The 27,324-nt window shown below is 41.4% G+C and overlaps 2 protein-coding genes across 3 annotated transcripts in view; both read right to left on the bottom strand.

The window, feature by feature from the left end:
• Positions 1 to 18,357, bottom strand: part of EPS15 (epidermal growth factor receptor pathway substrate 15) — a 67,777-nt gene extending 49,420 nt beyond the window's left edge. Inside the window, exons 1-3 of one of the 2 annotated variants that reach the window (XM_039556587.1) lie at positions 18,280 to 18,357; positions 15,697 to 15,781; positions 15,488 to 15,607 (exon numbers count right to left, since the gene is read on the bottom strand). In XM_039556587.1, the coding sequence (XP_039412521.1) occupies positions 15,488 to 15,568 (81 nt within the window). In that variant the 5' untranslated portion in view covers positions 15,569 to 15,607; positions 15,697 to 15,781; positions 18,280 to 18,357. The remainder of the gene's footprint in view (positions 1 to 15,487; positions 15,608 to 15,696; positions 15,782 to 18,279) is intronic. The other variant, XM_039556588.1, reaches the window with a different exon arrangement.
• A 4,327-nt stretch (positions 18,358 to 22,684) lies between these two features.
• On the bottom strand, positions 22,685 to 26,874 carry LOC104695205 (phosphoglucomutase-1-like). The gene is made up of 3 exons (XM_039556059.1): positions 26,865 to 26,874; positions 25,561 to 26,044; positions 22,685 to 23,246 (listed from the first exon to the last, which is right to left on the bottom strand). Exons 1-3 carry the CDS (start codon positions 26,872 to 26,874, stop codon positions 23,165 to 23,167), a joined length of 576 nt encoding a protein of 191 aa, XP_039411993.1. The 3' UTR covers positions 22,685 to 23,164.
• Positions 26,875 to 27,324: the final 450 nt, after the last annotated feature.

The following is a 27,324-nucleotide window of genomic DNA, read 5'->3' as shown; positions in this document are numbered from 1 at the left end:
CATGAGCTCATGTGGGTGCCCTTTGCTCTGTCAGTTGTTTCTGTCGTCTCAGTTTTGCTGCAGCTTGGCAGGGCTGGTGGCCTCTCAGGAGAGAGGTTACACCCAGGCTGATGTGTTCTCACTGCAAATAGAAGGAAAATGCAAAACAGGGACTAGGACCTGGCTCTGCAGCTAGAGGCTTGATACCGAGAGCTGCTGTGAGCAGGATTTTGTGGGCAGGCTATCTGGCTCAGCAGTGTTTTTGCTGCTGTTCCCTTTCTCTCCTGGGTGTTGCATCGAGTATTTCCCATCAGGTCCAGGAAGAGACCCAAAGCTGCAGCAATGTTGTGGAATAAGGATGATGAGTCAAGGGACTTGTGCAGGTCAGCCAGCAGAGCTGTGTCACCCAGAGCACAGTTAAAAGTCCCTAGTCCCCTCTGAGCAGAACACTTGTCTGTTCTGACAAGGGAGGGAGGTCTGCTCCAGCCGAATCACTGCTCCTGAGGGCCTGACCTTCCTGAAGCCTTTGGCTTAGAAAATAAACACACCACCACCCCCCCCAGTTTTGCTCCCTCGAACTGTGAAGTGCACAGCAGTCTGCATCCAGAGAGCCTTTCCACAGTGTTCTCCGAAGCTGCTGCAGCAGACTCCAAGTTGCACTTTCAGCTCAGGAACAAGCAGGCAGTGCCAGGTACGTGGTTATGTACCTTCACCCTGGCTGTGCATACTCACAGTCATCAGGCATGACCACTGTGTCCACAGTCAGAGGGCAAGAATCACTCAGTGTAACCACTGTGGCCTCTACAAATTAAAATAATAATGAGTTCCATATAATCAACACTGAATTATTGTGGTCACGTAGATCTGTGCTGTTGTTAATCACTGTGCATCTCACAGACAAATTGTCCTGGATGCCTCCAACCACCTGAGTTAAAGCAACCAGCTCAGACATCTCCATAACAATTACAACAGCACTTGTCAATCTGCTGATGGTGAATGATTGCACTGCAGATTTTCACGAATCTACAATGACAGCTCCCAGAAGAAAACAGCTCTCTGCTTCTCAGCTGGAATTGAAATGTTATCACCTGACATTGGACCATAAAACTGGACTTCATACTTACTTTCTGTCAAGAGCAAAATCACAGCTATTAAAATTTACTCAAAACTGTTGGCAGGTTTGCAAAACAATGCCCTCCAATGACCGTCTTGGCTTAGCCATAAGCAGCTCACCAGGGCTTGACTAGGGTGGAAGAGCTCCTGAAATCTGGAACAGGGGGACTTTCTAAACATACCTCTCCTCTTATTTGCTCCTCAGTGGAAACCCCATTGTTCTGTCTCCTCCTTTGCTGACCCCATGAATCTTGACCTTTTGCAATATCTTCTGTAAATTGTCTAAGGAATGGTGGGATTCTGTGCTGGGTTTTTGGGAAAGCTTGTTAAGGAATACAAGAAAGTCAAAAGGTCAACAAACTGCAAGAACTTAAACTAACAGTTACATTTTATATCTTTTCACATTCAACAGGGATTCTCCTGCAGGAAATGTGTTTATCTGTAATCTGCTCTGTAATAACTGCTGTATGTTGATTTTTTTGTCATAAGATCCTCTATTCCAGTACACTTGATACCCAAGGGACATGGAAAACAGTATTAGCATGCTTTTATTTGTAAGTATAATAGGATTTTCTATGATTCTAAGTACCGGCATTTTGACAAATAGGTACCGGATCTCAGTGCTCTTTATTGTTTCTTTATAAGTACAATGCACAAGGTTATGTCAACACTGGACAAACAAGGGACTGCTGACAAATCAAAACTAGCCAAATGGCTAATGAAGACTGGGCCTTGCAGCAGTGCAGCCAGCAGAGCAGCAGCACAACCTTTTTGGTGCAAATCCCCACAGTGAGCCACTGTGCAAGAGTATGAAGTGACTTGTTCTGGTACAGTTGAATTTGAAAATGTGCTGCAGGAAGATAGCATAGAAAGGCCCTACACCAGTCCGAGTCAAACACTAACGACCTCTGGTTTATAAATCTCTTACGATCTCCAAATATGTTTGTTAGTAAAGCTGCTAACATTTTAATCATATCCACTGGTCTCCCTGGAAATAATATCTCAAGTGTCCATCCCTTCCTTTCTTAGAGCTTTGTTTACCCTGTGGATCAGCACACAGGAAGCCCAAAACAGCACACAGGCATTTAGTACGACTTGCTCTGCTCGTTCTAGGAACGGTGTTACTACAGCCCATGAGCAGTCCGGAGGCTGAGAGAAGAATGACTCAGTCCTGCCTCCTGCATTCCTGAGCATGAAATGAGGTACCCAGCTCTCTGGAATTCCAGTGCAGAGCACAGCAGTAGCTCCAGCATTGCACATACAGAATCAAGGACTTAAAGGTCAGAAGGATTAAGCCACTTTGAGTCTTAAAGAACAAAAGGAACCATATGCATCAACACACAAAATCCTGGCCAAAAATGTATCAAAGAATATAATGCAGGGGAGCCTGCCCACAGGCAAACAGACTGTCTTACATTGCACAGGTTTCAGAGAGCCAAGCAACACCCATGCTCCTGATACAAAACAGCATTTCCCACACCTAGGTTACCAAGAGATCCCTCCTGAGAAATAAAGAAGATCATCATATGAACTTTGACGACCTTTGGACTAAGGCGACCTTTTATGAGAAATCTCAGAGTCCTTTCCAGGACTAGTGACACAAGTTGGTTTAGGAAGTCACGACTGCAGGGGTGCATTTATCTAGAAATACACCCCAGGATATGCTTTGTGTGCCCTTTACATTTTATGCAGCTGCAAGTTTTCTAGACAAAGGGTTACAGATAGGCTGCTATGTTTTAAGGCCACAAGAGAACACTACAATCATCTAGCCAGACTCCAACAGTCCTTCTGTAGAGATCTGTTAATTTATGGGTTTCTTTCCATAAAATACGTAATCTGTGAGTCCTACAGTGTATTTTCTAGGAAGATGTCTAGTTACTAGGGTGTGTACATTGATCATTATGAAAGCTGCATAGGAATTATCTGCTAACTCATGTTGTGCTGTGCTCTTGGCTTCTTAAGGTGGTTTGCAGACTTTCAAAGCTATACCAGCCTTGAAAGTATTTCAAAGTGGGTTGTGGGATGATCAAATTTATACAAACCTGTAGCAGTATTAAAGAAACACAAACTAGGATATTAAGGTAACTTTACATATTTCTTCATCTCTAAAGTGTTTTCTGTTCAGATGTTCAGAAATATTTGAATATATCTGAATTTAACTTCTTCATCTGGCAGAAACAGAGTACAGTATGGAATAATTGTACCTCTTTGTTTTGTAAAATGATGTCATCTATATTGCCAGTATTCAGAATTCCAAAGGCTAAAATTATTTTTGAACTGTAGTAATTAGCAAGAACCATCTTGATTTTTTATTACGAGAATGTTAAAATTGAAAGTAACCTGAATAGGGCTTGAGTGAATCTCTTTAACCATATTTGATGGAAAAGTTGGCAAATCTAAAATGCAGCAGTACAGATCTGTCTGTGCTATTTTAAAACATACACAATTTATCTTTTCATTAAGACTGTAAGCATATTTTCTCAAACTTTTTTATATTAGCCAGTTTCATGGGGCTACACCACATGTTGCAAAAGAATAAGAGAAAATGTAAATATACACAAGAGGTCAGCTTGACCTCTAGATATTTAGCTGGATGACTGACAGCAGAGTGACATTTTTCATTCAAGACCATATTTGAAACCCAGAAAAATCTTCAATAGGCATTAATTGACATGTCCAGCTAATGTAGCAGTTGGAGATTTTGCTGTTCCTTCAACAGCTTAATACATACTCTGACAGAAATAGAACAAGCAATACTACTGCTGAAACAGCATCAGTCTTCATTATAAATTAAACACATCAATATCATAGTGTGTGGTGTACATTAAACCAAAATGAGGATTGAAAACTAGTATGTTTACAAAGGAGCAGACAGAAAAGCTTTTACCAACAGTTTCTTCTGTTCCCTGTTTCCTTAGGCATGTTGTCTATACTATAAATTCAGGGAACACATTGCTCACCTTTTTGAAACAATAGATTATTATGTTTTAAGAAAACAGAAAATATTAAAAAGTATAATCTACACACTGAATTCCCAACATTCTCCTAACTTAGAATTAGTTCACTCTGCCCTTCACAAAGATTATTAATTAATTTCAGAATTATAAGATACATGAATTAGATAAAAGAGGATTTGGTATTTTTTCTTCTCATTAAATGGTTTGTCTTTAAGACAAACTCATGACTGTCTATAGCAAAAGGCCATTTTTTATGGCATTACTGTAGCTCTTGATACTAGCAAGTGTTTCTTCTGAGATTTCCTTACCTGTCCTCCCAATTATTTTCATCTTCTTATACATTCTTAGCTTCTCCAATTTATTTCATTATCTTCTAGACTTGATTACAATCATAATAATGTCAAAATGGTTCAGAAAGTAACATTGGTCATAAGACAGAAAATAACTTTCACAAATCACAGTAGCCTACTACTGCAACCCAGTCTTCAGGCTGGGCAACAAGTCAGGTACCAATATAGTATTTATGTTTAATTTTATACTAGTAGTTAAAACTTTTCCTAAATGTAAATCACGTTCCACTAGCTTTCAGCAATGAAGTCTCTCATGGATGGGAGCTGCAGTGGCAGAACAGAGATCTCAGCTGCGTTAAGGTAGTGAGTGCCAAAGGTTCAGTGAGAAGCTGAGTCAAAAGCCTCAACAATGGTGGAAAACCAATTATATTTGAAAAGGTGCTAATGATTTAGCCCTCAGAGTAGACAAGGACAGAGCTGATTTGACCATTTTAGTTAAACTTGACCAAGTGACATTTAAAACTGTGTTTTTGCTGCTGTAGAAAAAAATTATTGACAAATACAGTGAGAAGCAAGAGCAAAGCATTACTTGCCTACATCTGTATCAGCGCTGAGAGCTGTAAGGGAGCCTGCAGGTTGCACTTTGTGAAAGCTATCAAATGCCAAATTGCAGGGCTCTTTCTGCAGGCAGAAAGAATTTCCACAGATGCTCTTTCAGCTGTACTTCCCTTTCTCAGAAGCACAATCCTGCTGTATGTCCATAAATGAGAAACCATCATGTGGGATTTTTTTTTTTTTTTTTTGATTTATGGCCCTGTAGCACGGAGTGGAATCTGTTCTGTTGCTTGGCCAACTGTTGCACAACATTAGCAGGCAAAATGTTCCTTTAAGTGCAAAACATATAATCGCACTGGTGTCAACACATAAGACTAAGGGATGTTCCCTTAAAACCTCTCTTTGTTTTTTGAACTCCTGAATAACTGACATGTAATTACACTTTTTCATTCTTCTACAACAGGTTGGTACTATCAATAATAAATGTAACTTGACCAGTGAGATAGCACCTAAAATATTTGCCTTTATGAAAAATATTTTAGACACATACAATAAATATCATTGCTAAGTATTAAAGACTGAATATTCTTTTATTGCTGTAAAGTATAAGTGTAGTAAATAGTTCACAATTCAAAGTATGTTCTCATTTGATTGCACACATAACGCAATTAAAACATGAAATATCCTTAAATATGACTAAGTTATTTGCTTAATGATTGATTTATTTAGTTGTTTGGTTGGTTGACTGATTTTGTTTGGGTTTTTTTAAAGATTAAGTTGCAGAAGTAATGCAGCAGTGATTCAGCCTCAATGGAATTGTTAAGGTGTGCATGTGACTGATCAGATGCAAAAGGACATTAATGGAATTTGAACTCTATCAGCTGACAAGGACTTGCTTGCCTCTGTGCCACCTTATGTTCCTGTCCTGTTATCTGTAATAAAAGATATCTCACCTGTTGAACAGGTGAAGCTGATACAGCTATAAACAGATACAGCTATATAACAACTGCAGATCTGCAAGTCTGGTGACCATTCATAAAAAAAATGCTTCTTCAAATGACTTTTAGTAGCATTTAAAACAGCTGTGGTAAATAATTCCAGTGTAATCATCACTATGACTTTGAAAAATACATCGTGGATTCAGTAGCTTCACAACAGTTTTTCAATCAAACTTGTTCTCTTTACAAATAAAATTCCATTAAAATATATTCTGTCCTTAAAAATGCACTGCAGAATCTGAAAGACTGTTAACTCCCACTGTTATTGGCAATACTAATTTAAATGAGATTCACAACATGTGAGAAGCAATTGAAGAATGTTATTTATACATATCTACATCAGATTACAAAAATTATTGATGATGATGCACAAGTATCAAACCACCATGATTTTTCAGATCCCCATATCAATTTAATTTGTTGAATCAGTTCAGTGATAAACAAATTTGACCTTCTCTAGAAGGACAACCCCTCCCCGCCAAGGTGCTCCCAAGACAAATATGTATCAGGTATAAAAATGACACAAAGAACACTGAGCTCCAAAGGAGAAAAGTATCAAGGTTTTAGGTATAAAACAGAGGCAGAAGCCATATAAGGTAGGTAAGGTCAGATAACTGGACGAGTTTTGCAGACACAGAGAATGTTTTCTTCCTGAAAGAATCTCCATGATTCAAAAGACATTCAACTTGCATCCAAAACTGAAACATTCTTGATTGTCAGTCTCTTTAGGCTTAGTGAAGATACATAATTTGTTATGTATCAAGTTTACTGTAATGTTTTTCCTTACAGAAATATCTGTACAAAATGGTTTAATGAATTTCTCTCTCCTTTCCTTGTGATAGCATTAATGATGGTAAATTACATAGATACAGATGAGCATGAGGAAAAAACCCTCCAAAATCATCAGTAGAGCTATTTCGTTAACCATAAAATGAATATATAGATGAGTTGCTTAATTTAGCTCAACTCCAATTCTTCTAAGTAGGGAGTAAATCCCAAGCTAAAAATTAGCTGTGGGTCTCCTACACATGACTGCAGAACAGATCCATGTTGTGCTAGATGGCACAACTGCCAGCCCAAAAACACAAACCATGCAGGTACCTTGTAGACATCAAGGGCAGGAAAACCTGTATTGTCATGTTTATAAATACAGGTATATAGTTACTAATTAAAAGAATGAAACAGAAGACCTTAGGTGGGAGTGTGTGGAGGTTTTAATGTGTGTTTTAACTGTATTTATCATGTGCATTGGACAACAACTTGAAGCAGATCCTACAGCCAGGACTTTTTTCTGCCAGTGAGGTTTGCAAGGGGAAAAGTATCCAAAGATTGCTTCAGGACATGGATGAGGAAACTTCTGATCAAAGTCTCTGATAGAAGCTTGGATTGCTTCCTTGGGTTTCTAAGTCACTTCATGGATAAGTTTCCAGGCTACAGGAAATTACTGTATTTTTAATTTAATTTCTACTTCAAGAAATGTGGTAGGGGCAGGACAGGCAGCTTGGGCTGTATAACAACTGGCAGAGATGAAAGCCAGCCCAGATGGCATTAGGCTAAAAGAGTTCTCTTGCCCAAAATATAGCACACATGTCCTTTGCAGATTCTAAAACCAGCACAGAATCTCTCTCCCTTTACCATTACCATACAGCTGACTTTTATATATATCTGCAGTTCTCATCCCCACCCTTACAGCTTTGCAGTAACTTCAGAAATTTCTCATATGAGGAAAACACTTAACAGGATTTAACAAGGAAAAAATTTTAATTAGACTTCTTTTTTCTTTCATGTGACTCAATTTTTTAACATTGATGGAATAATGTTCATCAATTCCTGTAGCTCTTTGGGGATTACTAATTTAAAAACTAATAGAATTTTATACTTGAATAAGCAGTGTAATATGAAGATCAACTTTTGATCAGATGAGCAGATTAAATATATTACAAAAAGTAAAATGCCTCAAATTTTGGATGTTGCACATTTAATTGCACATTTGTAGTTATTTGATTAAATGAACTATGTGTGCTACTTGAAGCAAGAAGAAATATTTCCAAGCTCAATCTAATGTCATAATTAAGGATTCATGCACATTGAATAAGATGTGCCTGAACAATACAATATATCTACATTTGGTCAATGTTCTGTTCACAATTTATATATTATAAACTATACTGAAGTCTGATCCTCATTACCAGAGGACTCAAACTTTGCTAATAATGCAGTCTGAGGGTCTGCTTAATGTGAAAAGCTGTAAAAAAGAGCTATAATTATCTAGAAAGAGAATCTGTGACAAAACTGCATTTATCTCTCAAATCTCCTGCTTGGTTCTAGATTTACCATTCCTTCCATCACTGCACTACGTGAGCCAAATTTTCTTCTTATACACAACTGCTATCCAAGTCCACAGGTTCAGGGAATTTCATGAAGAGTAGATGGTCTTATGTCAGTCTGTACTGCTTGCGAAGAAATCTCCTCCATCTCCAGCCAGCATGAGATTCAACAGCTACAAGAGCTCTGCACAGTGCTCATGAGAGGGAAGCAAAGTGTCCCCCTGAAAACTGGACAAGGAAATGCCTAAAATTGCAAGCTGACTGAAAGAGTAAAAGGAATTGAGTCAGCATTCTGGGGAAAGGAAGGAAAAGGGAGGGGTGGAACAAGCAGTATATTCTTAAAAAAAAAAAAGTATGTTCAACACAGATAACACGAAAAAGATAAGTGCTACTAGTATGCCATAAATAATATAAGATTCACATAATGCACCATTAAAGTTTATGGATCAAATCCTCTTTCCTGGCTATGATGTACTTAGGCATAACAAAAACTCTCAAGGAGTTGGTTATAGCTTTCTGATTCACTACCCAGTTCATCTCTGGCACTGTGATGGGACTGGAGATGATTCATTAACAGGAGGGAGCCAAATTGCAATTTCTCTACCCTACAATCCCTTTAAGACACTGTTTAAAGGGGCTGTAAAACTCAGTAGTATATTACCTCTTAGTTCATTCAGAACTTTTCAGCCTAGAAGAGAAATTTCCTGGACCTTAAGTGCTTCTCTCTTGTTTTGCCTTGCTTGAGCAGTGACAGGGGGCACAGGACAGTGAACAAGGCCTAAGGCTTTCCCCTTCTAAGCTCCCTCAGGTTTTTCCAGCTGTGTGAATGCTTCAATTTGTCCCAAATAAACAGAGTTAATTTAGATGTGTCATGCATATGTACATGCACATCCATGCTTACTGATCACTTAACTGCAAAGCCAATTCAAATTTCTCGTGTTCAGGGGAACTGTAAGCCTGGGTGCAATGTGCCCTCCGAGCATGCATAATCTGAAACAGATGGCTCAACAGATGAGCTGCCAAACACTCAAGGCCAATTCAAATGCCATCCAAAAGTAAAAGTTATATGGGATAAAAGTTTTCCTTGTCCCACTTTAGATAAACAGGGCCTATCTGCTTGCAAGATGATCCTTTCTCATTTTCTGCTTGTCTACTTAGTCTTTTCAAATATGGCAAGCTCTAGAAAATGAATTTAGTTTTACTAGCTGCCATCATTTTCCAATCTCTTGTTTGGGTTTTTTTTCAATAAAGCTCCATACCCTGGAGTTAAGAACTTGCATGGGTTCCTTGAGCTTTAGTAAAAAAAATAAAAGCCAACAAGGAAACAGCAAAATACAGGAACTTTCTGGCTTTCAAGTTTGCAAAGAAAAGGTTGAAAATATGAACCCTTCAGAAACCAAAATTCCTTTTTAACTCATGCTTTGGTTGGCAGGGCTTAAGCATAAATAAATAATTTAAATTGCATGGAATATGAAGTCTATTGATTTCCCATTTAAACACACTGATACATGGTACCAGAGAGTTCTCCACAGCCTGTAATACTTCCTAGCCTTTCCACAGGGCTCCCTGCTCATAGCTTGCCTAAGTGGAGGCATTGTTCCTGCAGACATTATTATGCCTTAGGCAATGCCTTCACTGTGAAGTAAATCTGATTTACAGCTACCATATATCTTGATTTTCCCATAAAGGTCATTTTTTGACACCTGGATTTTTTTCCTGAGGGTGCACACACACACATCTATGTACATATATATGTCTACTAATCTGTCCCTCTCCCCAGACTCTGTACCTAGGTGTCTGAATTTCTTAACATCAGGAATCCTGACACAGGATCACTAAACACATTCAAAAAACCCAGACAATGGCAGATTGCATACTGCAGAGTTTCTCTGTGCATGAAAAAAAAATGAACATTTCCAAAAAGTAATTACACAGTCTGAGCACTCACAGTACAGAACATGCCCATGTTGCTGCTGGGAACAGAAATGACAGCCATCACTTCAGTCAGCCAAGCACCACTGAGATCAATCACACTGCAGAGTATTACCTATGCTTCACACTGCACCAGCTGACACCACACTGATTATCCCCTGAAATGTTTAAAGTACTACAGTACTACAGTTAAGGATTTGTGGGTGTAGAAGATTCAAGCTAAAACACACAAAGCAATTGTAAATTAACTCCACAGTCAAGACAAAAGGTAGAAGATTGGTCCACTACCTACAAGAAAAATAGAATTGTTTTAGAAATTTTGTGCAATGAGTAGATTTAATGCAGGGACTGCAGCAATTAAATGTAAGATGTCAGTACTGATATTTAGCAGATTAAATTACCATTCAAAAGCATAAAGCCAAATAGATGTAATATTTTACAGATAGATGGGTTAATGTTATCAGTACGTAAGTGACAGCTGGATCAGGGAAAACTGTGTGTAGGATTTTGTTTTGCCTAAAATTGACAGATATGTAAGCCAAAATCTGAAAGACAGATGACAACAGCTCATTTGCTACTGTTTTTTCAGTATTGAGAAGGGCTGTTCTCTATTTGTGAGACTAGAAACATAAACCAGAGAGTGTAATGCTAATGATACACTCAGATCCTCCTCTTTTGCTTATATGTTATGAATAGCAGAGCTTAACTGGGTAGTTACATGCTTTAATCTCTAAGCCAGTGTGATAAATTTTGCTCTTGATTGACATGTAACTACATCAACATCAAAGGAACACGAAAGTGTGAATAACGTTTGGGCTGTTTGGTCTGGAGTGGAAACACTCGACTAAACTCATACTTTTCTGTGCTGGTAACATTTCCAAAGGCTTAAGGCTGCTAATCTCCAAACTATATTATACATTTGACCAGTAAATTAGAGCAAACTATTTATTGTGTATACCTCAAGTGAACACACCACTGTAAGAAACTACGTCCTAAACACTACCAACTTCAGCTTATGTTAAGCAAATCAAAGTTTCACTGTACACTGCAGACTTTTTTTATAGTTAGACTTCCTTGTAAATACATTCCTTACAAGCTTATTTTCAAAAACTAATTCTCTTGGGCAATGGAAAGCAAATGATGTAACTTTCCATTTTATCAGTTATCCAGAGAATTTGGTTAACTCCAGTAGCATTTAGAGATTTTAATAATAATGTTACTGTAGGATTTTCTTAGAAGTTACATAGCAGTTCCTGCTGCAATAGTTTGTTGGGGCACTGAGAAGTTCACAGCCTGAGCTTTTGAAACTTGGAAGCAAACAGATGCAACAAGGCCTGGATTTTCTTGGCTTACAAAGCGAGTAACAGAGCTGCCCTGTGTGTGCTGCTGCCTACGAGCTGAGTAGGATTTCCTTTGTTTCAGTCCATGACATCTGGGCGTATTTCAACAGTTCTGAGCAACTTCAGCTTCAGCAAAAATCAGCAAAACTGTTCACATTGGAGAAGGGGCAAAGTAAGGTCTGACTACTAAAATGTAAAATTAGGCTACAGTATTATTAAAGATCCCACAGAAATCCCACTCTTTTACTGCAAAAAAACCCTAACAACCCAAAACACTCCTTGAAATAATAGCTATAGAGTCCCTTAGTGAAAACGAGTCCTTTAATGAAAATGAGAACATAATATAAAAATAGCAGTAATGGTTCAGAAGAAAGGTCTAAACAGCCCAATGTCCTGTCTCCAGCAGTGGCAATAGCCAATAGCTACAGAAAATGGTAGGAGTGGAAAATGTAGTGAGACTGCGCTGGTGTACTTCCCAAACTTTCAATGATTTACAGTTCAGAAGTCACCTGAGCTGGAGTTAACTGTTGTGAGTGGTTGTTTTAATCTAGACAGCAGCTTAATGTATCCAATAATAGGTCCCAGGCTTTTGTCTTCATACTACCAAGACTGGAAACCTTGCCAGGGTGTGCTAGGGCTTTCCCTGATCCTTAAATCCTGGTTTTCTTCCTGCTCATACAAAGCTGATGGAGCTGCAGGAGGTGCTGCTGTGAACTGAAGTCTCACTTCATGTGGAAATCAGATGTAGCTGCATTCTGCGCCAGTCTGCGAGTTCACACATAAATGGAATTTTCTCCTAACAGCTCTTGAGAGCTGACACAGTAGCAAAGCACCCATCTGCTTTCTAAATCCTGGTCCAAGTGCACATCGTGATTTTTGGGGAGAAATCTGAGTTTATTCTGCCTATTCTGGTGGCTACTTATTTTTCTTCTACTAAATTAGTTTTCCCCTTCTTTTTTCATTTCTCATAGAAGAAAGAGAGAGAGAGAATTAGTAGGATGAAAAAAACAGTTTCTGCATTTTTGCTTTCATCAGAACAAGGAGGAAACAAATCCTTTAAGTAGGCATGAAAAAGGATTTTTTTCATTCTCAGATAAGAAGAAAAAAATCTTCTTCAGTTTTTGGTAGAATAAACTTTGCTAGTTTTGTGTCTCATTCTTATACAAGAAACAGTAACCCTAAAGAAAAATCTTTTTGGCATCCCAAAATCAGGGCAGTATTAAATGAAGGGTTATACTGTACATGGACTCCTCCTACATACAAACCCCTGGGAATGATGCTAGACCTCAATAGAAATTATTTTACCTTAAAATCCAGAAGAAAATGTAGAGGAGACAGAAACTGATTGTACAGTGACACAATGGAACCTTAGTTTTAACAGATACCCCTTTAATACTTCTAGTTATGGAAATTAAATGAGCAATAAAGGCACATATTGTATTTGTGTTTTATGATGGATTGCTCAGCTCTAGGTCTCCTTGACTTTACTTTTATCCTTCCTTTCATCACCTTAGATTTCCTATTTAATACCCTAAAAGTGTTACAGATGTCTGTTATTTACCTGGATAAAAAAAAAAAAAAAGGTGGGAAAAAAGATAGGGAAAAAGATATTTTTCCTCCAGATTTTACTATGACTTTGTACCATCGAGTGTGGATACTGCTCATAACAGCCTAAAAATATGCACATATTTTGAAACTTTCTTGTATGTATAAACACTAGTTATAAGTACTACCTTTGATATTGCTGTATCTATTAATAACAAATAAATATAGTGTATAAAGAAAAAAAAACACTCCTTAACTGAAAATAAACACAGCATATAATCCTTATGATTAGTGACAATATTCTAAAATGTTGAGTTCTTGCTTTTTCCCTTGCTAAATTTGCTACACATCACTCTCCTGTAAGTCTAAATTTTGTGAGATGATGATGATGGATGGATTGCATTCTTGCTAAACTGACTACAAAGAGCAAGTAACCTTACTTGAAACATATTAATAGGCCAACACCATGGAAAAAGGTGATGGTGAGAAAGCTTTGGGAAAAGAGATTATGCTTATTTGCCTTTTTGTAGCAGAGGGCTGCATACCATAGCTGCAATGAAGGAAACATTCCAGTTGAGCAGCATTCCTCTGTATCTTTTCAAAGTCTCTGTGGAGGCTAAAGTAGGAATCACTTATTTGCGGTTGAGAAAATAGCAGGGACTTCTGCATTAAATTTTAAATACATTCTGCCCAGAGGATGATAAGGTGTTTAAATCAAATGATGAGACATTACCCACTTAAGCAATGCATTAGGAGTATGAAATGGGATTCAGCATGCTGTGAATTCTAAACTCCTGTACGCAGCAAAGAATCAGACTCATACAATACCAGGTTGGAATGGAATTACCATATTATCCTCAAGGATAATATGGTCTATTCTTTCTTGGCAAAAGTACAGACTAGGCAATATGGCCCAGCACCCTGTCCATCCTGAATTTTAAAAGTGTCCATGGCCTGTTGATCTCAAGAGTAAATTATCATGTTGTTAAGTTTTATAATAAAATAATACAAAGATTACAGTGAATTGTTCACCCTACAACATTCATTCCAGCATTTTTCTACTTGCTAGACTGATTTTCAGATTACCAGAGCTCAGCCAATGTAGAGATGGAAAATAGCCTGTGTAACTATTGCTTCAGTATAAAGGCTAGGTAGTTTTTAAAATTATTTTGGATTAGATTTACACTATCTTTAAGTTACAGAATTTGTTAGAAGGTGCTTTCCCCATTAAATTTTTACTGCTATTAACGCCTTCATCTCAGAACACTGAAGATCTCAAGTGTGATCAGGATATGCAGGAGGAATTCTTTGCCCTCTGAGTATAGTGAGTGCAGAAGACAATCGCATTTCTTAATGGCCAAGCCCCTCAGCAAGCTCAGAAATGTACTTCTTAAACAAATGTTGAGTCCTAAAGTGCCAGTCTGAACCTTCTGCAACTCCCAGATAACATTATGTCAAATTGTCCTGCAAAACTTGAATTTACTCTTAAGAGACCACACCAAAATTTTAAGTTTTGCTATTGCTCCAAAGCTACTCAAATTTATAATGTCCTTAAAATGTGTTTCTCTGTAGACCCTGTAACAGGATTTGGCCATTGGGTGAGTCATTGGAGTTGCTTAACTGAGTACCTTCACGCCCTGTTTTTAACACACTGCAACAACATCTGACAAACTCCTCCCAGTCCTGCCAAGTGTCAGTGCCAGCGAGGTGAGTCAGCTGCGTCTTTGCTGCATCATCCCTCTGACATACAGCACTACCAGAGAGAATTAAATAACTGCACACAGAATAAATCTGATTTTCGGAATCATCTCTATCTGTCTTAAATGCAAGAGAGAGTTGTCAGCCCTGTCTTAAATGGTATCACATTTTGGCCAAACATATTCCATGGGTTTTGGGGAACTGGCTTCAATATTCCAGTGCTCTCCAGTGCAGCTCTAAACACGCCACAGAAGGATGAGATTCTGAACCGTAGGAAGCCAGATCTAATGTTCAAAAAGAAAAGCCCCTTCTCTTGTGAACTTACACCAAACACAGCCATAAGCAATAAGCAGAAACAGAACAGGGATTCTGAGACCTGGTGAGTTGAATTCCATGCAACCTGCTGTAATTTGATTTTTCCCAGAGTATGCAAATATGGAGCCATTTAGAAGACTCAGAAAGGTCTGCTTAGCCCTCAACGAGGTCCCTCATCCATGACCTAGAGGAATTTATGACAATTCATTAAAATCAGAGAAAAACTAGATTAAAATGAACAGTATTGGAAAAATGTATTGCTAATGGCTTTTATTTCATAGGATCCTAGAAGAATTGGCAAGAAAGGCCCAAGAGAATTATTTGTTTGCCTCAGAAACCAACTACTATCCTCCTTCCACTGTCCTGCTGATTTTTTTCATAAACATTTGTATTAAAACCAGCGACAGTATAATAAATCTATTCAGAAAATCTACTTACAATGGCACTTACTGTCATACTTGATTTAATTATCCTCTTTGAAGAATGACTGCTTGCAGGGTGAAGGTGATTCTTTCCCATCTATCTTCCTCTCTGTAATCCCCTAAACCAAACATAATTCTGAAGAAATAAAATAAAAAATGTTTAGGCTTCGACATTGCTCCTATTCTCAGTGTAGTTGGGATGTACATAAAGGGACTAGAAAATACCTGTAAAGGACAGTAGCTGGAGACAGAGGATGACACAGAATGCTCCATCTTCTACTTTATTGTAGTTTATCACTGCATTTGTTAACTGTAAAAATTAAAATGGGGGAAATGTTTTCCTGAAGGTAAAAATAAAAGATATTACTTGTTATCAACAAGCAAAAAACCAATCATCCACTATCAGGCTAAAACATAAATTCTTAATTATGATGATTACATTATCAGTAGTTGACACAGTGACCTTATGGGACAAGCAATACAAAATTAAGCTACCAGCATATTTCTGAAGTTGGAAAAGAAACTGAAACAAAATGTTATTTGTTCTCTTCTCAAATGCCTTCCTTATGTTCTTCAGAACCCCAAGCAATCGCAGCTGTTGGGAGAACCTAAAGCCACTTTCACTGCTGCCAGTCACACTCCCAGACACCCTTAAGGAAACCCACAAGCCACAACTTCATCACTGAGGTTCTCCTAAGTGAGTTCAGCCATAACTTCAGCAAAATTTACAACAGAAAAGCATTTTCCTCTTAAAGAACCAGACTCCCAGTGTTCTCTTACTTCCATTGTCTACCCTAGTCCTTCACTGGTATTTATTCTAACCAGCAGTATCTTCCTTTTGGCTAGAAACCATGCAGATTTAAACTGTAATGGGCAAAAATGTAATTTACTGGAGAAGCTTGGACAAAGAAAAATAACATAGAAGAAATTTTTAAAAGTAGGGTGCAAATTGGGATGTCCTGGAAAACACAGGAAGGACTGGGCATATCTGAGGTTTCTTCCTACATCCCTGCTGGGACAGTATGAGCCCCAGAGGCCACTTCATGGGCTAAACATTGTGACTGGTCAGGAAATGTGTGTGTGGCTGGGACACTATGGCAGGATAATTTAACTGAGACCTCTCTGTGACAAGAGAATGGTGCTGGACAAGATTTTCATCTGATGGAGCAGTGCATGAAACAAAGGCAGCACAAGGTAACAGCTGCTGCTTCAGCCCAGTCCTGTTATCTCCGTAGTACATTATTCTCTCAGATGACAGTAAGTACTAAATGTTACAGATGGTGACACTCTAGTCTAAGTTGTGTAAAATATGGAGAACATCACAATAAAACTGTCTGTAATTACAGAAAATAACAGCTCTTTGTAACTGGTCCAGATTGGATTCAGATGGAACATGTTAGAGCAAACTAAATTCTTCTGCTAAGAAATTACTCACTAACTTCTATTTTAAGCCATTTTTTATTCAAAATCATTGATGCTAATGATTTAAAATACAAAGGATATAAAAGGTTACAGCACAGTTGTGGCTGATTTCAGTTTATTGATTTGTTTAAATGAACTAAAACGTTTGCATTGATCTTTCAAAAGAATTTGAATGGGCGCCAAGAATCTTTATCAGAAGGATCTAAGTAGTTCAGCTAAATCCTTCAACAGTGCCTTCATGATCCATGTTCAATATAGGGGAGTTATCTGACAGACAGGGAAGACAGAGCAGCCTGGCATGAAAGTGCATAAACCTGTATGATATATCCTGGATGCTCAAAGACTGTCATTTCAAATGTATTTATTTCAATTTGTGTGAGGCTTTTTGAAAAACAATGATTCTCTGATCTCTGCCAAATTACCTAAGGAGAATATCCACACTACACTTCTGAAAGAATCCTTGAGCTGAATTCCTCCTTTTATACGTGTTAACACAACTTTTCCTACTCTAGGACTTTTACCTAAAATGAGATATCTAAAATACATGCTTCTTCTAGTGGATACAAGTCTTTGTCACATTTCCCCCAAAAAGAGTGAAAGAGAACAAAGAACTAGTAAGATATTCAGCATAAGCTGAAGTTCAGGAAATTCAGCCTCTGGCAAACCAAGGTAAATAAAAAGCTCTTCTATGGAGAATTTCCCATTGCAGATGCTCTGCCTACACACAGGTTTTTCAGAGTTAAGCCAAGAGGGGTTTTTTTTCACGAGCTCTTTGCACTGTTTCAACTCCTGTAGCGTAAAACAGCCAAAGCAGTGATCTGAAATAATAAAGCTCCAGCCCAGCTACAGCTTTAACTGGCAGCACTAGTAATGTTCTGGCGCCATCTGATGTTTTTTGTTTTGCTTGCCTGAGTATAATCTCTAGGCACCCCTAGAGACACCTCCAGGGATGCCCTCCCTGGGCAGCCCCTTCCAATGTCTAATCGCCCTTTCTGTGAAGAAGCTCCTCCTGACGCCAAAGGCAGACCCTCCATGGCAACACTGACCTTCATGCCCGAAGCTCATCCACACACGACCCACATTCGCACAGGGAAGCTTCGCCCTGCTCCGACCTCGTTCACCTCAAACGAGGAAACTTGTCCCCACATGGATCTCATCACCTCCCTCCCCGCTGGCTGCACGGAGCTTCAAGGGATAAATTTGCCATCCACCGTAAAAAAAAAAAAAAAAAAAAAACCAAAAAAAACCTACAACCCCCTTCCCCCAGCCCTGAGGGGAATCTGCCCTCCCTCAGCCCTGCTCGGCGATCCCTGAGGGACTCCTGAGGCGCGTTTGGCCGCCCCGAACCCGCCACCCGAAACCCCCCGGCCCCGGCCCGGTTCCTACCGCGCACAGCGGGATCCGACGAGCGCACACCGACACCGCTCTCGGCCCCGCACCCCTGCCGGGCTCCCCGGCCCCGCCGCTCCGCCGGGCTCCTCGGCCGCGGCCCGGCCCGGCCCGCCCTCAGCGCCGTTTCCAGCCGGCGGCGTTTGGCGGGCGCACGGCGGGAGCTCTGAAGGGGAGGCGGCGGGAACGGCTCCGGGATGTCGTAGGTGTCTGAGCAGCGGCGTAGCGCTGCTCTCCCTCTCCGTCCGCTCTCTCTCCCCTTCCTCTTCTCCCTCTCCCCTCTCTCCTCTTCTTTCTTCTGTGTTCTCTTTCCTTCCCTTCTCCTCTCTCTCCCCTCTCTTCTCCTCTCCCACCCCTCCCCTCACAGCAGCGGGTCGGTTCCCGCGGGCTCGGCGGGACGCCGTGAGGGGAGCGCTTCTCCCGGCGGGCTGCGGCTCCCGAGCGCGTTCCGTGAGGGGAAAAGCGAGCCCAGAGTCGGCCCGGGGAGGGGAGGAGCGGCCAGCGAGGGGGCGGGATTTGTTTCCAAATGAAAACAGAGACCGGGAAATGCTCGCCATGGTGGTTCCTGGGGCAGCGCTGCGGGCGCGGCTGGGTGGGCGGTGCTGCTGTGGGTGATCCTCTCTGTATACTGCATTTCTGAGGGATCGGGGGCAATTCTGTTCAGAGGTACCCAGCGACAGGACAAGGATCAATGGCTGTAAACTAAAACACAACGAATTCCATCTCGACATCAAGGACAACTTCTGAATACTGAGGGTGGCAGAGCTCTGGAACAGCTGCCCAGGGAGGGCGTGGAGTCTCCCTCTCTGGAGACATTCCAAACCCTGTGTCACCTGCTCCGGGTGACCCTGCCTTGGCAAGGGGCTTTGGACTGGATGATCTCCGGAGATCCCTTCCAACCCCAGTTATTCTGTGAGTCTGTATCTCTGTACATCCCATGGATAACACCTGTGGGGCTGTGTGGAGAGGGGCAAGAAGAAGGATCACAGGGTGGTTCAGCTTGGAAGGGACCACAGTGGGTCATCCAGTCCAGCCTTCTCAAGCAGGGTCATCCCCTGCACATGGCACAGGATTGCATCCAGGCAGTTCTGGAATATCTCCAGTGAGGGAGACTCCGCACCATCTCTGGACAATCTGTTCCAGTGCTCTGTCACTGCTCAGGAGACAATTTCATCCTCATATCCAGGTGGAACTTCCTGGGCATCGGTTTCTGCCTATTGCATCTTGTCCCATTGCTGGGCACCACCAGGCAGAGCCTGGTCCATCCTCTTGGTCCCCTCCCTTGGCCACCACTGAAGGGATTGACAAAAAAAGCAGGGTTTGATATGAATTTGGGAAAGAGTGACTTCAACAGAGTTTGATGGCAAGGTTCACTCTATTGCTTACTACACAGATGGAGCATACACAGGAAAATGGGATCAAAATCAATTTAGAATGATTTACAGGGAGACCAGGGATGCAAAACGGTCAAGGGGACAATGACGTGGATACAAAAGATTCAGTGCAAAAGAGTTTAACAGCACTTAATCACTGCCTGATTTAATACTTCTAAAGTGATTCAACAGGATTTACTACAATTACAACAGCAACTAAATTATAGATTCACACACACACTCAGATGTGGGAAGGAATTACAGGCCTGTGGAGATGGAGGCATGACACCCCTGGTGCCCATTTTCCATCAGGCTGTATCTCTCCATATTGTCTCCAATGGGAATAAATCCTGCTCATTTTTCTCCTATATTTTGCAATTTATCAGGCAGTAAGTAATTAATCAAGTCATGTAAGTCTGGTGCTGCTCTTGTGTATCTCTGCTCATTGTGGGCTTCTGGGGATCAATAAAGAAAGTTCTTTAACCCGATAAATATTAGGCACAAAATAATCGCTGCAGGTTGTACATCTGGCTGTAAACATGCGCCATCATACTCTGCATGGTTAAGAAAATAAATTAAGCCTTGTCAGGCTAATTCAGGGGTGGGAAGCTCTGGTTAAATACTCTCACCACATGTGCCTCGTCTTTCTGTCTCCTTTTCTTGTTCCACTCTGGCATTTGGTTCTACACCACAGTCAAAGTGAGCCATATTAAAAAAAAAAAAAACCAAACTAAAAGTGGTGCTCTTCATGTTGTTTCCTAAAATACTTTTCTTTGGACATGTTTTTTCGCCACATTCTTCTTTTGGAAGATCCGAGAGACAACAATTTGGCCAACAGGGTTTTCATGTGAGGTGTCAGGATAAATTTGGTTTCAGAGATCCAAGCCAGGGTCTGTGTGTAGACTTAGAGCATACATTTTAAATAACTGATTTAACTTCTCACATCATGGCATTGGAAAGACAATCATTAAAAACAAGCCCCCAAGCAAGCCGGGCTATTGGGTGACACGAGGCAAGGTTGACCTTCTAAATAAAGCTAAAATTGTGTCTTCCAATACAATATTCCAGCCCTTTCCAACGTTGAGGTGCTTGGAATGAGGCTCCATCTCTGTTCCCATAGTTCAGGGTGCTTGCAGAGAGAAATTTGGGCAGTGTGCTGCTCTGTTGCTGTACACAATATTTGACAGACTTCAGAGAACGTAGCTTTGATCAGTGCACAACTTTCCCCCTAAGAAATGTTCTGTGTTTATAACTTAGTGGGATTTTCATGTAGTTTCTCATTTATTTCATCCTACAGCTGTGCCAACTCCCGATCCTGCTTTCCTTTGGCTTTCAGCTTCTTTTGAAGTCTGTCATAAAAACTTCCATCAGAACATGCCTTAGTGTAACATGCAAATGCATTGGCCCCCAGAGCATCCTTCCAGTGTGGATGCATTAATAAATGAAATATTTCTCTGCTGCCATGAGCTGGAATGTGTAATGGAGTCAAGATTCCTTGGGCAATATGGGGTTCTCTTTAAAAAGAAATACATTGTAAATAATTCCAGCAAACTGTTACAGCTTTGGCTGCCCTTTGGCCAGAATTTCAGAGGTGTTTTTAATTTAAATGTTACCTGTTTACTTGGCTTTTTTAAGATAGGATATTTCTTTTCTCTATTTTGTAATAGACATAGCTGTAAAACAGTTTTCATGTAAGACCCTTGGCTGAGTTACATATCAAAGATGTGTTTCCATTCTATTTTCCCAATCCTTTAATTTACAGTTTTGGAATAGCAACATAAATTTTAAAAGGATATGTTTGGAATGAGGTCATCTAAATTCCTTACAAGGCAAAACATTCTTTCTCCGAGATGAAAACTGAACTAAGTTCTTGAAATATGATGTATATTCCAAACCCTGTTTAATTCAATGTAATATATATGTTTCTTGGGGACTGTTCTTACAAAGATTTTTTTTTTCCCCCTCATCGTTTTATATCATGCTTTAAACTATTGTTAAGATTTAGGAATGTGCTTAAAAGTTTCAGTTGTCTCTGGGAAAAATAGTCTTAATTTATGTTGATCTTTCTTTCCTTGGAGCATTTAGCCTGCATTCAATAAAATTTTGATGACTGCTCTTTAGAAGACAGCTGTACCATATAAAGTATTATAAATATTCAGCTTTCCTCTTTCCAGTGTTGCCATTAACAGCTGGGCATCCAGTTCAGAGGAGCAGATTTTGCAGAGAGAGCTTGGCATGTTCCTGAATCAGGAGAGGGAAGAAGGGAAGCAAAGAGTTTCTTATGGTTTGGGGACCTGTAAAGACATAGAGCATCTGTTCCCCAGTTAAGTCATAGTCTGGTAGCACTGAATCATGTTAAGAGCTAAAATGATGGGAAAAACTACTTTTTTCACCTTGGCTGTACCTGTCTTAAATGTCTTAAACATTATTTCGACTAAAGGCAAAATAATTTCAAGCCTTGCTCAGAAGGTATGCAAATGAAAATGCTTTTGTGGGGGGTTTTGTTGTTTATAGTTTTATGAAGAAAAAGATAAATATTCAGTATGATTTCACTTCAGTGCCTTGATTTTATCTCTGGTATAAAATGGAGAATCAGATTTTCTTAGGCAAACACTTTATCCTTCTAAACAAGCAACATTCGTGGTACAGGGAATGGATTTGCTTTGGATGCCATCAGTTTTCCTGTGTAAATGTGAAACCAAAAAAGGAAACTGTCTTTAACATTATCAATTTTAGACCTTACTAACAGAAATCTTTGTGCCTAGATGACCATAAAACCTGTCCATATTTTTCTCTTGCAGGGTTAAGAGAGCATTAAATTTGGACACAGTTAAAAAAGATAACGCACGTATTTTTTGGTATATGGAGCCATCTGGGCTGTATAAATATATATGTATGTGTATGTATCTATATCTGTGTGCAAAAATCAACGTGGATATAACCAATCTATTTCATTTTAGCTGCCTTTAAATTGTTACAGATTGGATGTTGTCTGGGCAAATCTTAAAGCACAAAATTACTGCTGCAAATATTAGTATAAAATTTATTGTATTTCATTTGTCACAGAGCTGCCTGGCATTAAGTAATGTACATCTGCTTGAATCACTTGAAACATGTGCATATTGTTATTGCCATCACTATTTACCCAAGAGCTGAATGAGTTAAGATCCTTGCTGAAATCATTTATTAGAAATTAGCTCCATTATCCTGGGAAGCAAATGTTCTGCCATGGAATTGTACATGTGACAATATGGAATTATGATAATGCTGTAATCTGCATATTATAAACTGCAAAATTGAAATGGAAACATTAAAGGCATTTTCATGTCAGGGCTGTAATTACCTCCCTCAGCTAATCTGGCATAATGAATCAATAAACTACTAACGCTGCCATAAATTTCACCGCAGTTATCACAATAAAAATAAAATTGTACTGTTGCTATTATTTTTTGAAAATGCAGCTCCAGCATCCTCCCAGCCGCCAGCATGTCATGACATATGTCAGTTTATTATCTCTCCACAGTGGGTGTTGCTGCAGCCAGCAGTGCACAGGAGCTTGGGAGGATGGCAGGGTGGAAAGGAAGGAAAATTCTGGAAAAGTACAGAGAGAAAGAGCTGGTTAGCAAACGAGCTCCCAATAAATCTCCGTGCCTGTGTGATTTTGAAGAGGGTTTTTTAGTATGTAGCGCATATTTGGAGGCCTCGCTGGTATTAAGCAAGGTAGAAATTTGCCATTTCAAAATTTTCTAGAGACTTATTTTTTTGAAATTTAAACAGAGATGGCAAAATACCGCAGTGGCACTAAAAAAAAAATCATTAGCAGTTTAATTAGCAGCTTAGTGTACCATTACCCAACTTGTTCTGCTCAGAATGCAGCTGTGACTATAATTTTGCATCTGTTTCTTGGGCTGTAGTAACATTTTGTAGATGAGTGGTCCAGCTGAAATTCCATGGAATGCTTTTCCTGCCCTAAAGCTGTTCCTTCCCATGAGATAAAAAGAGTTACTCGATGCTTACCTGCAGTCAGGTTCTTGTGCAGCAAAAAGCTGGTGAAAAGCCCATTTGAATGATAGAAACTTTTAGTGGAGGCTCAGTGATGTGGCTTTACACTCATTTTTAGTTCACACGATGTCTCTAATAGATACATGTCAAAGATTTAAATTAAATAACTTTATAGAAGGTAAGAAGGAACAGAAAGTAGTAAACACACACGGTTTGGGTGGAGTATCTGTTTTGTCTTTGCTGTTTCTATCATTCCTTCCCTGTTTATCAAGAGTCCCTCATTCCATGGATCAAAATATTAATGAACTAACCAAATCAGGAATGAATATTTTTAGATTTTTGGAATGTTAGCATGGTATTGTTAAAAAAAATTGCATAACTGGAGTAAAACTCTTCTTCCTGGAGGAGAAAAACTGACAAATAAATCTTGTTCTTGTAAGTGCTGCAGGAATTTTCTCACGGTAGTTGTTTAAAATAACCTTATCCATATCCAGAAATGGGTGAGGTGACTGCTGTTCAAGCAGGGAAAATAACCTGAAATGTTTGGAGGTTCTCCCTGTTGAAGAGGAAATTTGATGACGTGTAAATCCCTACACTGGCATTGATACTTCAATTAATACTCATTTAAAGATGATTGGAAACATTTCTTCAAACTGCTTGAATGTGGCAAGACAGACTGAGGATTTCCATCAGGTGTAGTTGAAATACTGATAGACTGCAACAAGAGTATAAATGAGTGGCGTGAAATTATTTAGGTTATTTGAGACTAAAACCAGGCAGAGGCAAGTGGGCAGCAAATGAAATCCTTTAAAATCGGGTGGAAGTCCCACTACTGGTGACCAGCACTAGCACTGGTGGGTAGTAAAGTTTTGGGCTGGGTTTTTTTTTATTTCTCTACATGAGTAGAGCAGTGAAATCCCAGTTTCTCATCCTTGCAATTCAGTATCCTTCTGCTCCTTTTCTGTACTCAGTCAAGAAGACACTCAGCACGGAATCCCGGGCAACAAATGGAGTAAAAACACTTTACACTTCATCTGTGACTCTCCTATAAGACAGAATCCCATTCCCTTCACTCCTGCCCTCAGGAAAGGTCCAGAGTCGGTGCTGTCCCTGCACGTTGGCCATAAGAGGGTGCCAAGAGCCCTGGAAAAGCCCCCTGAGCAGCTGCCAAAACCTGGCATTTTCTGCCGAGGATGACTCTGGTCCAGGCAGCCACTGCATTTAGGAATGCCAGGACAAGTGGAGCCCAAGAAAAAGAAACAGACTGCAAGTGTGTTATTAGTCATACAGTGAGTGCTGCCCCCACTGCAAAACGCTCTGTTTCTATTGAAAAATTGACTTTGGAAGTCGCTGTAGAGATTCCAGAGGGAAAAAAAGATACTTGGCACCATCTCAAGTGCACTCACGTACGAATCATTCCGGAATTAAGAGACACTGTTCTGTTCCTACCACAGCTGGAAAGAAAAGTAGGGTGGCAGAGAGAGAGTCTGGCAGGGCTGGGAATGAATCCCCATCTCCAGGTTTGTCCCCCCGGCAGGGGCTGAGCTTTCCTTTCCCAGGGAAGTACACACTAGCCACCAGGATTGAGAAACTTTCTGTTCAAAGGTCAGCTCCTGCTGGGATTCCCTTGGGCTACCAAGTGACAGGAGCAGGACGAACCCACGGAGGAATCCCCCAGAAGTGAGATGCATTCCAGTGCTGTGGAAGGGAGCGCTGCTCCCCCCCAACACCTCACCGCCTCCACGCTGTGCCCTTGCTTTGTGGTTTAGCTGGAAAACCCAGCGATGGGCAGAAGGAAGAAGAAGGAAGTAGAGCAAAGTCGTGTTTGCTTCCATCCCTCCGCCCTGGCCAATATCCACCCGCTCCCGCAGGCAGGGAGAGGCTCCCGGGGGGCTTTTCCTACCTGCACCGCGAGCTGTCCCCCGCCAGCCCCGTCAGCTCATCTGTCCCTGCCGCGTTCCTTCCCCGCCGCGGACCCGCCGAGCGCCAGCGATTTCCGCCGCCGCTGCGCGGCCCCGCTGCCGGCGGCCGGGGAGGGCATCCCGGAGCCGCGGAGCGCCCGCTGCTCACCCCGGTGGCGGCGGCGATGCGGGCGATGAGCTGGATGCCGTCCTTCATGCAGAAGCGGCCGTCGCCCCCCACCTCGAGCGTGGCGTCCTGGCGCTCGGCGGGCGGCACGGTGGCCAGCGTGCTCTGGATGAAGTTCTCGCTGTAGTTGGCATTGCTCTGGAACACCGTCACCCGCTTGCGCAGCCCAATGCTGCCCGGCTTCTGGTCGCCGTAGGGCTTCGTCTGCACGGTCACGATCCGCACCACGGCCGGCGCCGGGCGAGCTCCGGGAGCCGGGGGGCGACCGCGGCCGCCCGGCCCCGCCGCCGCCACCGCCCCTTAAAGGCACCGCCCGCGCTCCCGGCCGGGCCCGCAGCGGCCGCAGGCGGCAGCAGCCGTGTGCTGCTCTGCCCTGGCCTGCTCTGCCTTGCCCTGCTGGCACTGCCCCGCCCTGCCCTGTGCTGCCCATGCTGCCCTGCCACAGCTCCGAGCACCTCCGTGTCCTGCTGCTCTGCTCGATCCCAGCCACTGCCATGGAACTATGGAAAGGTTTAGGTTCGGAAAGAGCTTCAAGATTTTCAAGTCCAACCGTTCCCCAGCACTGCCAAGGCCACCAGTGCCCCATGTCTCCAAGTGCCACACCCACACGGCTTTGAAATCTCTCCAGGGATGGGGACTCCACCACTGTGCCAGGACCGGACACTTTCCCTGAGATCCAATTTAAACCTCCCCTGGCCCAGCCTGAGGCCGTTCCCTCTCCTCCTGTCCCTGTTCCCTGCGAGCAGAGCCCGACCCCCCCGGCTGCCCCCTCCTGTCAGGGAGTTGTGCAGAGCCACAAGGTCCCCCCGGAGCCTCCTTTGCTCCAGGCTGAGCCACACCAGCTGCCCCTGGTGCTCCTGTCCCTATGGCCACCAGCAGGATGTCCCCACAGCCCTTACAGACAGGCCCTGACCTCAAGTGACCACCCCACACAAGCAGGAGCCCCCCAGTGCTCCAGTAGCGGGGTCAGGGAAGATCAGTATTAGCAGCGCCTTGAAGAAGCTGAGTTTTGGCATAGCTCTAGTTCTCAAAAGAATGGTAACATTCCAGAAATTCAAATTACCTCTTACAGATCCTTTTTCTCCTAAATGTCTCCCCTCCAAGAAAATAAGCTGCTACCTCTGTTCATCCTTAAAAAGAGAAGCTGGAATTTTTCTGTCTTGGTGATACCTGGATTTGGAGCAAAATGGAAAAGACTCTGCACATACAACCAAGATCTCTAATCTCACCTCCTCCAGGGCAGGAAAGGTAGAACCTGCTATGGAGAGTTTGCCTACAAAGTCCCCGCTTTAAAAACTGCATCATGAAACCCTTCCTAGCAGCAGCAGGATCAGAAAATAAAGGAGGTTCTCTGTGTATTGCTGTGCCACGTTTTTTACCTGCAGCAAACCCAACTCTTTCCACGTGCAGCGATTTCTCAGCTAAGCCCTCCTCTCAGCTTTAACCATTCCTGTCCTAAAAGGCAGAGAGAGTTGCATATGAATTTCTGCCACATCTAAAAAGGCTGATTTTACAAACAAAAGAAACCTAAATAATGCACTGCTCAGTTTGTAGTGTCTATTCCACACGGAGTGTCTCG

Source organism: Corvus cornix, chromosome 8 (genome assembly GCF_000738735.6).
Source record: "Corvus cornix cornix isolate S_Up_H32 chromosome 8, ASM73873v5, whole genome shotgun sequence".
NCBI classification, from domain to species: domain Eukaryota; kingdom Metazoa; phylum Chordata; class Aves; order Passeriformes; family Corvidae; genus Corvus; species Corvus cornix.
Note: the sequence above shows the minus strand (reverse complement) of the source record. Positions and strands in the feature narration are given on the sequence as shown.